Genomic DNA, 16,216 nt, shown 5'->3' on the forward strand with positions numbered 1-16,216 from the left:
ACAAATAATAGATAGTAATACAGATGCAGCCACATAAGGCCTGGGAGTGCATGTGAGGCATGAACATGGGGGCAGAATAAAGAAAAGGAAACCTTGAAACTTGAGCTATTCTACATCCCAATCCCATAGGGAGGAAAACCAAAAACAAAGGAGAACGGGGGAGTGGGGGGAAAGAGATAAACATCACAGCCTTAAAATGGCTAGAATAACAATAGAAGGTAACTTTGCCCAAGGCGTCACTGAAGTATTGAATAGAAGGGGCCAAGTTTTCCTCTTGGTTATGCTGCTGCGATTCCATTGCAGCCATTGGGGCAGCGCTACTGAAGAAGAGGGGAGTTTGGCTCAGCCTGGGATGCAGAAGTTGAGTCTCCGACCAGTAAACAAGAGAAACATTTCCCGTCTGGGAGGAAAGGGAGAGTTTCTTTTTCCTCCATTTGACACAAGACGTGTGTTGTTTAATAACTTATTGTTTTACATTGATCAGCCTGTCCCTTCTGCATAACTCATGAATTCCTATGGAAACAGTGGCTTCTCCTGAGGCTGTTTAGTAGCTAGAGAGATTCAGGGCAACTCGGGGTCCATAATACAGAAAATAGAGACTGTGTCTATCTCCTGTTTTATTCTGGGAGCGTTTAAAAGCCCTTGCTGAGCTACAGAAATATTTACATTTGACTTGTGATATAAGAGAGCTACTTTTACTTGTAGGCAAGTGAAGTGGCAGGAAGCAAAAATCTGGCAGAGTACAGAGTTACTGGATGTACAGATGGTGAGACTCCTCTGCATGTATCTTTCATTCTCCAAGTATGAGATGACAAATACACCAGTATGTATGCTGAAACCGAGTCACTTTCCTTGGACCAGAAAATGACATATATTTTTCCCAAGCACTTGGGGCAAGAGGGAATTTTTGCCATGCCCAATTAACCCTTCCAAAATGGCTGGCTAGCAACTGCCTACGTGCACTGATCAGCCTTTGAAGAAATGCTGCACTGTTGTTTTGTGATGTCGTTCCATTTCAAGGGAGCTGTGGCAAACAGACAGAGAGGGTTGCTCTCTTTCTTAATCTCGCTAACTAGAGTCAATTCTTGCCCCTAGGAAGTGGGCATTAGAGTTTTGGCTGAGATTCCTGAAAACAGGGTTACCTGCATGCTGTTTGTGACTACCTCTGTTCACGGACTGGTGTATATTGCATAAATAAACAGTTGCATTAACAATACACCCAGACACTGCATCACTGATTTCTCCTATAACAGGAAGCCAACCTGCAAGGTGTCACCATCTGCTACTTCAGGGCAGCTAGCAGCAACGCTATTTTTTCCTTCAATATTTCACATATTATCCCTGCTTTTTGAGATCTTATGAAATCATTTATTATTGTAATTATTTAAAGAAAACCACCAAAAACATCTACAAGATATATAGATTTTTCCCCTTTCCTCCTATTTGGCTTTATTCTAAATTAAAAATAAATAATCAGCAAGTTCCTTGAACAAAACTCTGGGAAATTGCAACCTGCCTAGAGGTATTAATGTTGATTACAAAATATACATTCAAGTAACAGAGGTTTTCAGACATAGAAAGGAGTAATGGCTCTGGCTGCAATTTAGCACCACATTTAACATGAACACATGCTTGACCAGCTCAGCAGACACAAATTATTATTATGGAATTAGGCACAAAATAGCCCCTCTTTTTGTATGGCAAAAGTATCAGATGCACTGAGATTCGGGCTTGACAAAAATTGAATACCTGAAGTCAGGAAAAGGAATTAGCACTATATGATAAAATAAATTGCATGTAATTATATACTCACAATGACCAAGGAAGTAAGGGAAATGAACAATTAAAACAGTCAGATCAGCAGCACTCAGCCTATTTCCCCCCTAAACTCCTAGCAGCATGAATCCACCAAGAAAAACCATGTGATTATTACTTATATACCCTGGGAGACACCTCAAAATTGTCAGTGATATCTGTAACCCATGCCTATAAACTGCAGCCACAGGAAGGGCTGAGACGGTTACCCCATTCCTATTCCCGGGGTGGGGGATTCGAAGAGGAAGGATGATCCAGTGGTTAAGGCAACAGGCTATAACTCAGCCAAGTTGATTCAATTCCCAGCTTTGCCATGGTCTTCCTGCTAGAATCAAAGAATATCAGGGTAGGAAGAGACCTCAGGAGGTATCTAGTCCAACCCCCTGCTCAAAGCGGGACCAATCCCCAACTGAATCATGCCCTAGGTCTGGCTTGTTAAAGGGATTTAATTACCTCACTGTCATTGATTTCAGTGGGAGTTAAGTACCTAAATACCTTTTAAAATCTGGCTCCGTCTCACTATGGTGTCTCTATGCTTCACTTCACTATCTGTACAATGGGGATAACAACATATCCCTACCTCACAGAGTTGCAGTGTGGATAGAAATTATTAGGTGATCCAATACTACATTGATGGGGGTCTTAAAGTACCTACAGATTCATCCCTTTGTCTCTCTGCTGAGATTACTCATTAGTGCCAGTTGGAAAGATAACTATGACATGGCTACTTATCTATTAGGAACTGGATTATGCCATCACTTTGTACTGGTCACCGAACAGCTTCCAGATGTAGTGCTGGGCGCACCATTTGTTGAACGTCGCCTCTGTTCCGATTTATGAATGTGTTGTGGTGATTGTCACATTTATTCCTTACTCAAAATTATGCAAAGAACTTCTGCAAATCATTCTTTATCCCAAACTAGCTAGAACTAGAAAGGGAAATCAAGCTCTATGTGCTTCTGTGGGAAAGAGCCTCCCCAAAATGGTAAAAAGCTATTAAAGGAGGAGTTTGGAAAAAAAAAAAAGACATGAGAAAACACCAGTCAATTGAGAAACCACCAACTTTATGCCATCAAATCACTATCAAACAAACCAAGAAGCAGTACTCTTTTGGTGGGGGGTTGTATCATGGGGGTGTCTAACGTGTATTCCATCCTCCCTCTGTTGCTTGGTCCATATGGAGGCTAACAGAGATAGTACTTCAGCTCAAATAGTGCTTTAATACTGCAGGTTATGGGTTTGAACCCCATGAGTAGAGATCATTACAAAATAAACGGATCTCAGCTATTCTTGTTCTGCCAGATTCTGCTACCTGTAATCCATGGAGAAGATCCTTTACTATATTAACAGTCTAATTGAATAAGAATCTATGTCTTTTACATCCCACATTGCGCGGCTACATTTTTAAAGCCCTTCTCTCTCTCTCTGTTACAGGTACATGGCTATTATCCATCCATTGCAACCCAGATTGTCAGCCACAGCCACCAAGGTGGTCATCACCATTATTTGGTCCCTGGCTTTATTGCTGGCGTTCCCGCAGGGTTATTACTCGATGACAGCACAGCTTCCCAACAGGGTGGTGTGTCTGGTGGACTGGCCGGAGTATGACACCAGGGCCTATGAAAAAACGTGAGTCTTTCCTTTTCCTGCAGCGAAAAGCAAGGCAGAGAGGGAGGCTACACAGTATAGAAAGGATGCACTACACAGAGGGGAAAAACAATGTGAAATATACAGACACAGAAGCAGCTGGGGAGAAATGGGTGACCAGATGTCCCGATTTTATAGGGACAGTCCTGATTTTGGGGTCTTTCTCTTATGAAGGCTCCTCTTACCCCCAACCCCATCCCGATTTTTCACACTTGCTGGCTGGTAACCCTAGGGGAGAGATGGGAAGGGGTGCAGGCTCCTGGCAATCACAGGACATTTGGTTGGGGGGGATACACCCATCTGATTTCAATGCATGCAATGTACTCAGTGCTGTGGGAGGAGGGTTCCTACCTTCCCATGCAAATATTCCCACTATTATATTCCATGATGAAAATGTCTTCCTGCTCCTAAGTTTGCTGAGCCCCTGAAGCAAGATTCAGTATCATGGCAATACACCTCTACCTCAATATAACGTGACCCGATACAACACAAATTCAGATATAACGCGGTAAAGCAGCACTCCGGGGGGCAGGGCTGCACACTCTGGTGGATCAAAGCAAGTTCGATATAACGTGGTTTCAACTATAATGGGTAAGATTTTTTGGCTCCCGAGGACAGCGTTATATCGAGGTAGAGGTGTATTTTAGCCCGTATACACTGTAGCTCTTCCTTCACTTGAGAATCTCAGAACACTTAAAGGAGGTTATCATTATCACCAGTTGAGGAAACTGGCACAGAGAACTGAGGGGACTTGCCCCGGAGGCAGAATGGTGGAGCCATGAACAAAACTCAGGTCTCTTGACTCTGCATCTATTGACTTAACCACTGGACCATACAGCCTCTGATCTAACACAAGCATCCAATTCCAATTACAACCCAGCATATAAGTGTACAAGTAGTTACCAATTTTCTTCTTTTAATTCTATAAAGGAGGTAAGTAAACCCTAAGAAATCCCATGGTACTGCATCCATTGCATATTTACTTTACAAAACAATAGATTTATTATCTCTTTCAGACAAGGTACAGGCACTTAAGGTCAAGAACTTTTAAATATTCTTGCTCACAGCCCCATTCTTAGGCAGTTGAATAGGAGGGAGGGAAATGAGGTCAGTACAGAACAATAGGTTGGTTTTCTCTGAAGACCTTCCATGAAAATATTGACCAAGCTTGTCTGCAAAAGAAAGTCATATTGGCTGATCAGGATGAAGATGCTGTTGCTGGTAATGTATTTTATCCCTATTGAACTAATTGGGCCACAATTATCCATGCTCTAATTCGAGAGCTACACCAAAGACAAATTTGGCTCATTGCACCAATCTGCAATTCAGAAGTCCTATGCAGGAACTGTAAATTTCCATTTTGCAGAGAAATTCCCCACTTTTGAAATGTGCTTTTCAAATGTCAAAGAATCCATGAAATGATTTTTTTTTTAAATTGTTTCAGGTTAATTGAAAAAAGACAATTTTATTTAGATTTTTTGGAATGTTATATTATTTTACATTATATTATAAAAATAACTTTTGAAACAAATGTTGTTTCCAAATGAAAAATTAAAATGTTCCATTCAGCTGAGATCAAAATGTTCTGTATGCTTCATTTAGATTTTTTCCCCTTAAACCAGGGGTAGGCAACCTATGGCACGGGTGCCGAAGCTGGCACGCGAGCTGATTTTCAGTGGCACTCTCACTACCTGGGTCCTGGCCACCAGTCTGGGGGGCTCTGCATTTTAATTTAATTTTAAATGAAATTTCTTAAACATTTTTAAAACCTTATTAACTTTACATACAACAATAGTTTAGTTATATATTGTAGACTTATAGAAAGAGACCTTCTAAAAAGGTTAAAATGTATCACCGGCACACAAAACCTTAAATTAGAGTGAATAAATGAAGACTTGGCACACACTTCTGAAAGGTTGCCGACCCCTGCCCTAAACAAAATTTTCATTGGAATGGACACATTCCCACAGAACATTTAGACAAAGCAATATTTTCTAATGGAAAAATTCTATTGGAAATTTTTTGATTAATTTTCTACAATTTAACTTCTATGATCATCTTGGGAAGAACAGCCAACTAAATGGAGATAAAAACAAAAATAAATAAAACCAACGTGGATTATTAGTGAGCAGATTCTGATAACTCATGGGTAAAGGGCTATTCAGAGCGAGGAAGGTTCTCATTGATTGCATTTGTGGATTAAGGAACTGTTCAGCATAAGGTCCCTAGGTAACTAAATCCTATTGCGTGTCATCTTGGGATACATGGAAATATAAATTAAACTGGATGTGATACAACTGATGATCAAAATGTTACACCAGAGCCATTGATGTGCCTGGCTGCTTTCTGTCCTCTAAAGCTAATTCTTGATGGAAATTTCATTGAAGGGATGATAAGACATGATATTCTGTCTCTATGGATGCAGATGGATTCTGCATTGCTCTTAGGGCATTATTTATGGTTGCAGTTTAATACAGCTTTATTTTGTATGGCAGCTTTCATGTGAACTGTGTCTTAAAATGCTTCACAGAGTGAGTACAATTCCAGAATGAAATGGCAAAATGGAGCTATGTCAGGAAAGACGCTGACAAAATGGAGGAAATTCAGGGACAAGTAACTAAAATGATTAAGGGTTTGGATTGAAGGAGGAGAGATGAAAAGAGTTTGGTATGGACGGCTTGGCTGAGTAATGACTGAAAGGGGCTCACGCTGAGGTAAATACAGAGGCGGTAAAAGAATTGGCGAGGGTGGTCCAAGGGTGGAAAGCTAGGAGTAATGGCACAAAGTTAGGAAAAGGAAATACTTCATTGTCATGTGGAATGTTAGACTGTGGAAAGGCCTCGCAAAGAAGGCCATGCAAACTTGGCAAAGCACCCAAAACTGTACAGTGCTGTACAGAAGAGTTCTGCGTTGGCTGGGAGGGATTGAACTGCCAACTGAAAAGGTCCTTTCCAGTGCTTATGTTCATGATTATGTGGCAACAGCAGCCATTTCCCCAATATACCTGACCCTCTCCTATCTTGTAATGCAGATATGCTCCCTTGGAGTGCGTGGGCTCCTCCAGGATGCTATTGTGGCATTATCACCTTGCCCTGCAGGGTTTAAGACCTGCTAGAACTAAGCTCACAGAAGTTCAGATTCATAGGACACCTAAAAGAGCTGGGTTTGCTTATAAAACAAAAATCCTGTGGAGGAAGCCAATAGGTTTATATTAAAAACAACTCTGAAAATCCTATAGAATTCAATAGCGAATGAAATCCTTCTTAAGGGTGTTTTGAACCATCTTGTAAAATTTTATAGCAGGGATAGGATTCTCTTTAAATTCGCCAGCATGGGTAAGAGAAAGAGGATGGCTTCCTATATAAACTTCTGCAGGAATTTTCAATAAGGCTTGAGCAATCTATTTCTAAACCATCAACCCAGCCCTAATTAGTACAAATCAGCCTTTTGGCCTTACGCTGCCCCATCCTTGGGACCAATCTTGAAGAGGGTCAGACTCAAGGTCAGAAGGGACCATTGTGATCATTTAGTCCAGGGGTTCTCAACCTTTTTTTTTTCCCTGAGGACCCCACAACATGCTTAAAAAAATGCCATGGCCCACCTGTGCCACAAAAACTCTTTTTCTGCATATCCAGTACATTAAAAGCCAGGGCTGGTGTTAGGTGGTAACAAGCAGGACAATTGCCCAGGGCCCACACCACAGAACTAAGTTGCTCTGGCTTTGGCTTTCAGCCCTTGGTGGGGCTTGGGCTTCAGCTTTTTCCCCTGGGACCAGGCCCTGTTCTCTGGTTTATTTTGGTGTACCCCCTGAAACCTACTCATAGCCCCCTAGTAGGCCCCAGATCCCTGGTTGAGAACCACTTATCTAGCCTGACCTCGTGAATAACACAGGGCAGAGAACTTCCTCCAACTAATTCCTAGAGCAGAGATTTTAGAAAATCATCCAATCTTGATTTAAAAGTTGTCAGTGATGGAGAATCCACCATGACCCTTGGTAAATTGTTCCAGTGGTTAATTACTCTCACTGTTAAAAATTTACACCTTATTTTCAGTGTGAATTTGTCTAGCTTCAATTTCCAGCCATTGGCTTGTATTAGACCTTCCTCTGCTAGATGAAAAACCCATTATTAAATAATTATTCCACATGTAGATGCTAATAGACTAATCAAGTCACCCCTTAACCTTCTTTTTTGTTAAGCTAAATAGATTGAGCTCTTTGAATCTATCACTATAAGGGATGTTTTCTGTGTTTTCTTTAACCATTCTCGTGGGTCTTCTCTGAACCCTCTCCAATTTATCAACCTTCTTCTTGAATTGCGGACTCCAGAACTGGACACAGTATTCCAGCAGTGGCCATACCAGTGCCAAATACAGAGGTAAAATAATCTTTCGGCTCCTACTTGAGATTCCCCTTTTTATACCCCCCAGGATCATATTAACTCTTTTAGCCACTGGGTCACACTGAGAGCTCCAGACTGCCTCCTTAATTTTCACTTAAGCCACTTGTGAGTGAGTAATATAACCATCCCAAACTCACGCCAATAAACAAACACTTTAACATCAAATCACCCAGGTGCTCTCTATACCTGTGTGTATTATGAAGCCTGAGCAAGACTGGCAGATGAAAGATCTGGTAGAAGTTTTTCTAGCATGAATATATTTTCCTCCCACTGAGGTTCCTTCTAATTATTTCTAGTATTTCAAAAGGTTTTGGGTGACCCCACTGCTTTGACAGCGCTACAGCCGTCTTTGTTTTGCCCTTTGATGTCAGGGAGGCTGGCTGTTTCACTTCCCTTCTGTAGAAGCTTAATCAGAGGGTGAAGTAAAATGTCACGAGTTCAAAAAGACACTAGAAATCTCAAATCCAGAGGAATGATCAGCTAGGTTTCAGGTTGCTAAACTCATTATCAAACTGGCTGGTTGGCTGAAGCAAAGCAACTATTTATCTAAGAGCCATTTAAAGGGTATCAAATCCTGGTGCAGCGCCCCAAATCAGACAGGTAATGGCCCAGAGTTCATAGTAAAGATGATCTAGTCAATTATAGTGACTGAGGAACTTCAAACGTTGGGAGGTTCAGATAATTAGTATTATTTATTATTTGTATTTATGCACCTCGAGTCCTGATTTAGGCCCCTTGTGTAGGCACTGTGCAAATACATAGCAAGACAGTCATCGCTGAGAGAGCTTGTAGTCTAAATAGACAAAATGGAATGGGTAGGAGGCAAAGGGACTCACCCAAGGCTACACAGAAGGTTAGTGGCAGAACTGGGACTAGAATCCAGATGTCCTGACTCCCAGCCCAATGCCCTATCTACTTGACAACACTATCTCATGCTAGTTCACTGATTGAATCCTTTGAGAAGTGCCACTGTGAGGCAGATTAATCTATCGATGTGCTATATGAGCTAACATATCTATATTATTGCTATTGCATAGATTATATTACACATGCAGCTCCTTACACATCATAATCTCTGGATTTGTGACAGTGAAAAGTTTGGGGAAGCCATGAAGCTTTTGGCTGGATTGTCTTGGATGGCTGGAATTACATGTGGCCTCAGCGTACAATTCATGCAGAAAAATAAATTCAGCATAGCTCTCAATATTTCCTTAGCTACATTCTTTTGGCTCTACAAGCCGCAAACAAGTACTACAAATAGGTGAATTTATCTGGTCATGGTTCTGTAAAGAGAGACAATGTCTCTCGCTTTGAATGCCAGACACTGGGAAATTTGTTCTCTTGTCAATCTGTCAACCGGAAGGCTCAATGTGCCCCATGTGTTTCATCTCCTAATTGCATTTTGTTAGTTACAGTGACAACACACTGGCTTAGAGACCCTGGGCAATTTTCTTATGAGGATGGTGAGTAGCAAACAAGTTACTAAGGAGGAGAATGTTAATTATGCCTTTCATGATAAAATTAGCCACTGCTAAGATGAAAATACTCTGAAGTCCCAAGCACAGCTATTCATAGTTATATCAGCTTTGACTCTACCTGCTACAGCAGAACTTGGTTGCATAATGTATAACAAGCTGTGATATTATTATTATTAATTATTTGTATTACCGTAGCAGCTAAGAGCTGTAGTCATGGACCAGGACCCCATTGTGCTAGGTGTGGTACGAACACAGAACAAAAAGACGGTTCCTTGCCCCTACAGCTTCTGATCTAAGTACAAGACAAAAGACGACAGGAGACAATAGGATAGACATGGAAGCACAAGGAAAGAATTCTGATCAGCCTGACAGGGAGTGGTCTCACCACCCCATCTTCCTAACCTTCGTCAAGCTTTTTGTAGGTATCACAGCAAAGAAGAGTTTTAAGGAGGGGTTTGCAGGGGGATCCTGAGGAGCTTTACGGGAAGTTCCTCCCAAGCATGAGGGACAGCATGGGAGAAAGTAGGAAGGTGTAACGATAGAGGCTGGCATTGTGGGCTGAGAGGTGGGAGTCAACATCTCGATAGCAAATACAGGATGATACGTAGGGTGTGTCTCTCTCTCTCTCTCTTGCACATGTGCTACAGCATCTGCAGAGCAACATTCTCTAGAGACAGTTGTAGGGCCACAAGCCATTTCAAGGTTTCCTCTGTGACATTGGAGATATCATCGAATTCACTTTTGGATCCATATTTGGGGCACTGTGTTGATGTGTTGGATGGTTTGGATGATCTCACCATAGTCACACGAAGGGGAATCTTTGATCTTCAACTTGTGCATCAAGTAGCTGCATCTTCCATGGTTTGTTCAGACCCTGCTCAACATAGTCCAAGTCTGTGTGGCAGGTCGAAACTGGGAGGGTGGCTTGTTGGGTCAGTAATAATGTGCTTGTTTTGGCATGGTAGATGCGATTTCAGGCATTGTTGGGTACATTATCCATAACATGTTGGATGGGAAGTTCTGGGTCATCTTCGGTGTGTTTTAAGTTCTTGTGCTGTGGTTATCTCTCGACAGATAATAGGTAAAAAGGATATTCTGTAATTATGGCCTACATTAAAAAAAATAATAGGTAGGGTGGAGATAGCTCTGTGAAGACTTGCTGGAATTGGGCAGTATTTGATGACTTCACTTCATGGGATTATGGCCCTGATATGTCAAGGGAGCCTAAGACAGTGAGGTTCCCAAATCCTTTAGACTCCTTTCAAAAACCCAGCCTAAATACACAGTATCCCTGGCATTGAGTAATGAAGGGAAGCAGAGGCAAGGCATGGGGGGCAGGCGGGATCACGCTCCCCTGCCCCCAGATTTGATGCTTGGCTTGTACTGACACGAACACTGCTGAAGCCAGTTACCCACACCCTTCCCCCCAACTATTGTCAGGCTTGGGTTGTGTCTACAGGGAAGCTTGCCCTGGCACTGCCCACCCTATACACTCTTTGTGCAAAGTCGAGGAGCTCAGGCTCTGATCACAAACTCATCTGATGGGGGCGGAAGGAAGAAACTGAAAGCAAAGATCAGCTTCCTATGAAATGCCGCCATATTCACCTCCAGCCTGTCGTACATTTTCAGTGACTGACTTATTGGCAGGCGGCATATAGCTGGCTTGTTACTTTATTCAGGAGCACGCACTGTAGTCTAATTACGCCAATGAGTTTTCAGAATTTGGCAGGTCATTAACTTAAGTCTTCAGACTCAGCTTGGAGGCAGAGTGAGGATCCAATACTTGTTAACAGCTTGGGGGCCTTAATCACCACATCACTGAACAGATTATTTCTTGCATTAATAAATACCCAGAGCGAAGGAGCCTGGACTCTGAACAGCCTCATTTCTCCATGAATCCTTTGCCTTTGATGAAACTAAGCACTTCCACAGGTTACAGCTGGGACAAAATCTTGACTTCCGTTACACAGGCAAGTGTCCATTGACTGCCCTTAGGAATGGGGACAAGGCAGTAGCAGCCTTGGATACTGCTTGCCTGACACTCCACTCCCTTTTTAATATCACAGTGTAGGTAATAGAGCAGAGGTTCTCAAACTGGGGTACGTGGTAGAATTTAGTCTGGGGGGGATGCGTGAGATGCATTAGGGAAGCGGGGAGGTGGCTGGGAGGCTGGAGACCAGTGACTGCTGTCTGGGTGCCCAGCTCTGAGGGTAGCATCGCCAGCAACAGCAGCAAAGAAGTAAGTGTGGCATTGCCATACCATGCCACTCTTACTTCTCCGCTGCTGCTGCTGGCGGCAGCGCTGCCTTCAGAGCTAGGTGCCCAGCCAGCAGCTGCCGCTCTCCACTCTGCCTTCAGAGCCAGGTGACCAAGAGTGGCGGCTGATGGCTGGGTGCCTGGGGAAGGTGAACTACTACAGACACGGGGTGAGGTGGGGTGGGGGTGGAGAGCAATCAAATAAGTTTGAAAACCACGGTATTAGAGGATAAGGGAAGTCTCAAAGGTCCAGAGACTTAGATAAGCCCCAAAACATAGGTGTCAGTCTGAAATGAATGAGGATTTTATGCTTCTTGGTGCACAATGATTGATTCTGTTGCTCTTTCTAATGCATGGTGAGAGATGCTACACAATGTATTGTTTTGATACAGGTCATACACCTAGAAGCAAAGAATGTATGCAATAATTACAGGATAGGGGACTCTCTCCTGGGAAGCAGTGTAGCCTGATTTAGGGTGTACTAATAATATTAATTTGGATAATATGGGAATTTAATTTATTATTTTTATTATTAATAATAATTATTAATATTAATAGTATGGGTTTTACGCTCACCAATCTGTTTGATTAGAAGATAAAGGTTCTTGTCCTGAATCAGGCTCCACAGAATTTACAAAGGACCCTCGGGGGTATGACAGGAAGCTAACACTGTGACAGATAGAGCCTTAAAGACTTTTTAGTAAAATCAATAAGAGTAAGTAAATGGTAAAATACTCAGAGTTACAAAGTGACAATTGCATTACTGCTATTTAAAAGATACATATGATAATATAATATTATATGCCACAAAGCTTGGGTTAATATACTCACACCCTTCCTTGATAACCTAGTGGTAAGAGACACAGGATCAGCCTTGCAGTTCAGGTTTCTCAATTCTTGATTGAGAGATGCAGTGCTTAGAAAAAGCTCATGCTACTTAGGGTTTACTTGACTAACTTAAATTTAAAATCAAAACCTAATAAACAAAACTAAGAATAAAACTTAGGGAAACCAAGCTTAGTCTAGTTCCTTTGAAACGTAAAGTTTAAGAATCAGGGGGTAGCCATGTTAGTCTGTATCCACAAAAACAACAAGGAGTCTGGTGGCACCTTAAAGACTAACAGATTTATTTGGGCATAAGCTTTGGTGGGTAAAAAAACCACTTCTTCAGATGCATGGCAAAGTTTAAGAAGAACTAGTATAGCCCACTAATAGTAGCAGTCATCGTAAATAGAATAGATAGAGAGATAGAGTAGAAATAGAATGTAAGTGAGATTGATAGAGAGGAGTGCTCTAGCGAGGTGGGTCACCTCTTTTATAGGGCACAAGTGCCGGAAATCCTTCCTCCTGTGCTTCATTCCTCATCCACAAAATGTTAGGGTATGCTTACCCTATAGGCTAGTATGTTTGTGCGTACTGATGACATGTACATAGACACGTATGTTTCCTTGTGGTGTACCTGTTAAGTCTGTGAGTACAACATTGAAAACCCCCCTATGCCATTCTCCATTGTCTATTGGTCTAGATAAAAGGTCATAGACATAGGCGTGGGTATTTATCTATTTAGGTAACAAGGTATAGGTCACCTTTACTTTCTGGGTAAAAGGTCTTAATATAGATATGCTAATTTTGCCTTAGCTTAACATACAGGATATGGCCTGTAGATCTCCTGCATTACAGCCAAACTTACTTTAATATAAATGTATAAACCTATTACAATAAACCAAATACTTAAACGATAAGAAATATATATATACATACATATATATATATATATATAGGCAAGCAAGCAGGTTAGTCCTATAGGCTAGAGCAGTGACTCTGAAAAAGACCAGGGGCTATAGTGGATAATCAACTGAACATACACCCCCAGTGCGATGCTGTGACCAAAGGGGCTAATGCAATCTTTGGTTGTGTAAGCAGGGGAGCAGAGAAGGTATATTACTTCTGTGTTTGGCATTGGTGTGACTGCTACTGGAGCCAGTTCTGGTGTGCACAATTCAAGAAGGATGTTAATTGGAGAGGATTCAGAGAGCAGCCATGAGAATGATTAAAGGATTGGAAAACCTGACTTATGAGAGTTTTAAGGAGCTCCATCTGCTTAGTTTAGCAAGGAGAAGGCTAAGGGGTGATTTGATCACAGTCAAGAAGTTCCTCTATGGGGAATAGAGGGCTCTTCAATCTAGCAGAGAAAGGTAAACAAGATCCAATAGCTGGAAATTGAGGCTAGACAAATTCAGACTAGCAATAAGGTGCAATTTTTTTAACAGTTAGAGTAATTAACCATTAGAACAATTTACCAAGGGTTTGTGGTAGACATTTTTTAAATCAAGACTGATGTTTTTCTAAACTATAAATTCAAGTTCAAAACAGGAATTGAGGGAAGTTCTATGACCTGTGTTTATATAAGAGGTCAGACTAGATGATCAAAGTGGTCCTTTCTGGCTTTATAATCTATGAATCTTTCCACAAAACACGCTGCACGTGTCAGTGTGACAGCAAAAAGCACATGCTTTGCTCTTGCACCTGTGACTGCATTGTTACCTCTCAGCTTGGACACAGAGTGAATTCTTTGATAATCTCTCTGCAGAGAGGTGTCAGAATATAAATACCCCATGTGTGCTAATCTCTACCAGAGACTTCAGAGTAACAGAACACTTTCTCCAGTCTGCCTCAATTCCTTGCATGGTAACCACTTTGGATCTCGTCAGCTTACAGCGAGGTGATCTTATCCAACTAGGCCCAGGGTCATGCACACACTTCCTTTCCGCCTCCCCACTCAACTTCAGTTATCAACACAGGACATGCACAAGTGTACAATAGTCTGTCTTCTGGGGGTGAAACGATGGAGCACCGTTTAAAAGGAAGCAATCAAGGAAGTATCTTGGGGCTTGTCTACATGGAGAAATTGACCAACATAGCTATCCCAGAATAGCTCCCCTCGTGGACACTACTTCAGAATAACAGTCATTTTATTCTGGAATAATTACTTCACTTTGGTGGCAGAGTGATTATTCCAGAATAAAATCTCTTTTTCCAGAATAGCGTCCACACAGGGGAGCTACACTGGAATAGCTACAGCAGAATAGCTATTCTGGAGTAGCTATGCCAGTCAGTTTCCTCTGAGTAGACAAGGCCTTGGTGCTAAAAGCAGAGGATGGAGTCAGGACGTCTGGGTTCTTTTCCTGGCTCAGCCAATAGGACTTCCCTCAGAACTCATCCAAGACAGCTTCTTCTGCAAAATGGGAATATTAATTAACATATAAGTGTTGGGGAGTTTAACACCTTCAGATGAAAGGTATTGCGTCAGACACTATGCAGATACCTGCTGTGGAGCCAGCTCAGTAGCTGTGCTTGAAATTGCTACATAATTGAGGCCCTAATCCAAGCCCTGAAACTAAATTATCCTCTCAGTTGGACCATTAAAAATGCATCGACTCAAATAGAATTAAACTAGCATTACAGAAGAATGTATTTCAGTGACTCTCTTGCATCTCAGCCTGGGAGCGCTGCTAAACCAGTGTTCTCTAGTTATGAAGGACGGGCAAGGATGCGAGTGAAACAAGACTTTGGATGATTAAGGAGCCATGTTGACTGATTCCAACATGAGTCCTATTTAGCCAGGAGATTTTGCTACATAGCTTGAATGGGAGATCCTCAGGATTCCAGTAGATACACAGAGGGACACCCTGTCTTTGGGTGGGAAAAAAAATCTGTCGAGGAGCAATCCGCACATCTCCACGTTGAACTACAATCAAATACAGGCTGCTGTCATCAGAGGCTTCCTACACACTGCTCTGAGTGCTCGCAAACAAAATGAGACTTCCCAATTACATGTTGTTCATACTACAATGTCATAAGAACGGCCATACTAGGTCAGACCAATGGTCCATCTAGCCCAATATCCTGTTTTCCAACAATGACAGGTGTGTCAGCGGGAGAGAACAGAACAGGGTAATTTATTGAGTGATCCATCCCTTGTTGTCCAGTCCCAGATGATGGAGGACAAGTTTGGGCTGCTTTTCCATGCAGATTCTTTGCAACTCTGTTTCCCTGGGAGAATTGGGAAAACTTGAGCATCCTTTTCAGGGACTGACTAAATCCATTCTCTCCACTATTTCTTTCAAACAAAAGCCTTTCTGATCCTGTTTAGAATTCATCCCAGGTACTCTGGCACTCTTCATGGTTGTCTAGTGTCTCATCAGCTGAAGAAAAATATCCAGCTAAGCGCTCTAGGCCTCTGGCTTTGAATGGGCAGAACCATCTCGCCTTGCATTGGGATCACCCCCATTTAAAACCTAAGTATCTTCACCGAGGCTGTCAGGAAACCAGTGACGCTTTGCGAACGTGTCACATTTTTCTATCAATTCCTTGTAGAAATATCTAGGTTTGATATTGCAGAAAATACAAGACAACTTATTGATGACTGCAGGGGGGGTTTGTCCTTCAATTAGCACTGGGTGAATGTGTTCCGTTATCCCTGCCTTCAGGCTGTTTTTTCATCCAAAACGCTATGCCGATCCCAAGTTACGAATGATGAAGACCATGGGGCTTGATAGTGGCTCTGATGAGCCTGGACAGCACTAAGAAAGGGAAGGACATGCCCTGCATGAGTGACCA

The 16,216-nt window shown here is 42.1% G+C and overlaps 1 protein-coding gene across 2 annotated transcripts in view; it reads left to right on the plus strand.

The window, feature by feature from the left end:
* TACR1 (tachykinin receptor 1) overlaps positions 1–16,216 on the plus strand; it is an 88,771-nt gene that overhangs the window by 35,495 nt on the left and 37,060 nt on the right. For both annotated transcript variants that reach the window (XM_039523162.1, XM_039523163.1), the window contains exon 2: positions 3,250–3,444. In XM_039523162.1, the coding sequence (XP_039379096.1) occupies positions 3,250–3,444 (195 nt within the window). The remainder of the gene's footprint in view (positions 1–3,249; positions 3,445–16,216) is intronic.

This window comes from Mauremys reevesii, linkage group 2 (assembly GCF_016161935.1).
Source record: "Mauremys reevesii isolate NIE-2019 linkage group 2, ASM1616193v1, whole genome shotgun sequence".
In the NCBI taxonomy this organism is placed as follows: domain Eukaryota; kingdom Metazoa; phylum Chordata; order Testudines; family Geoemydidae; genus Mauremys; species Mauremys reevesii.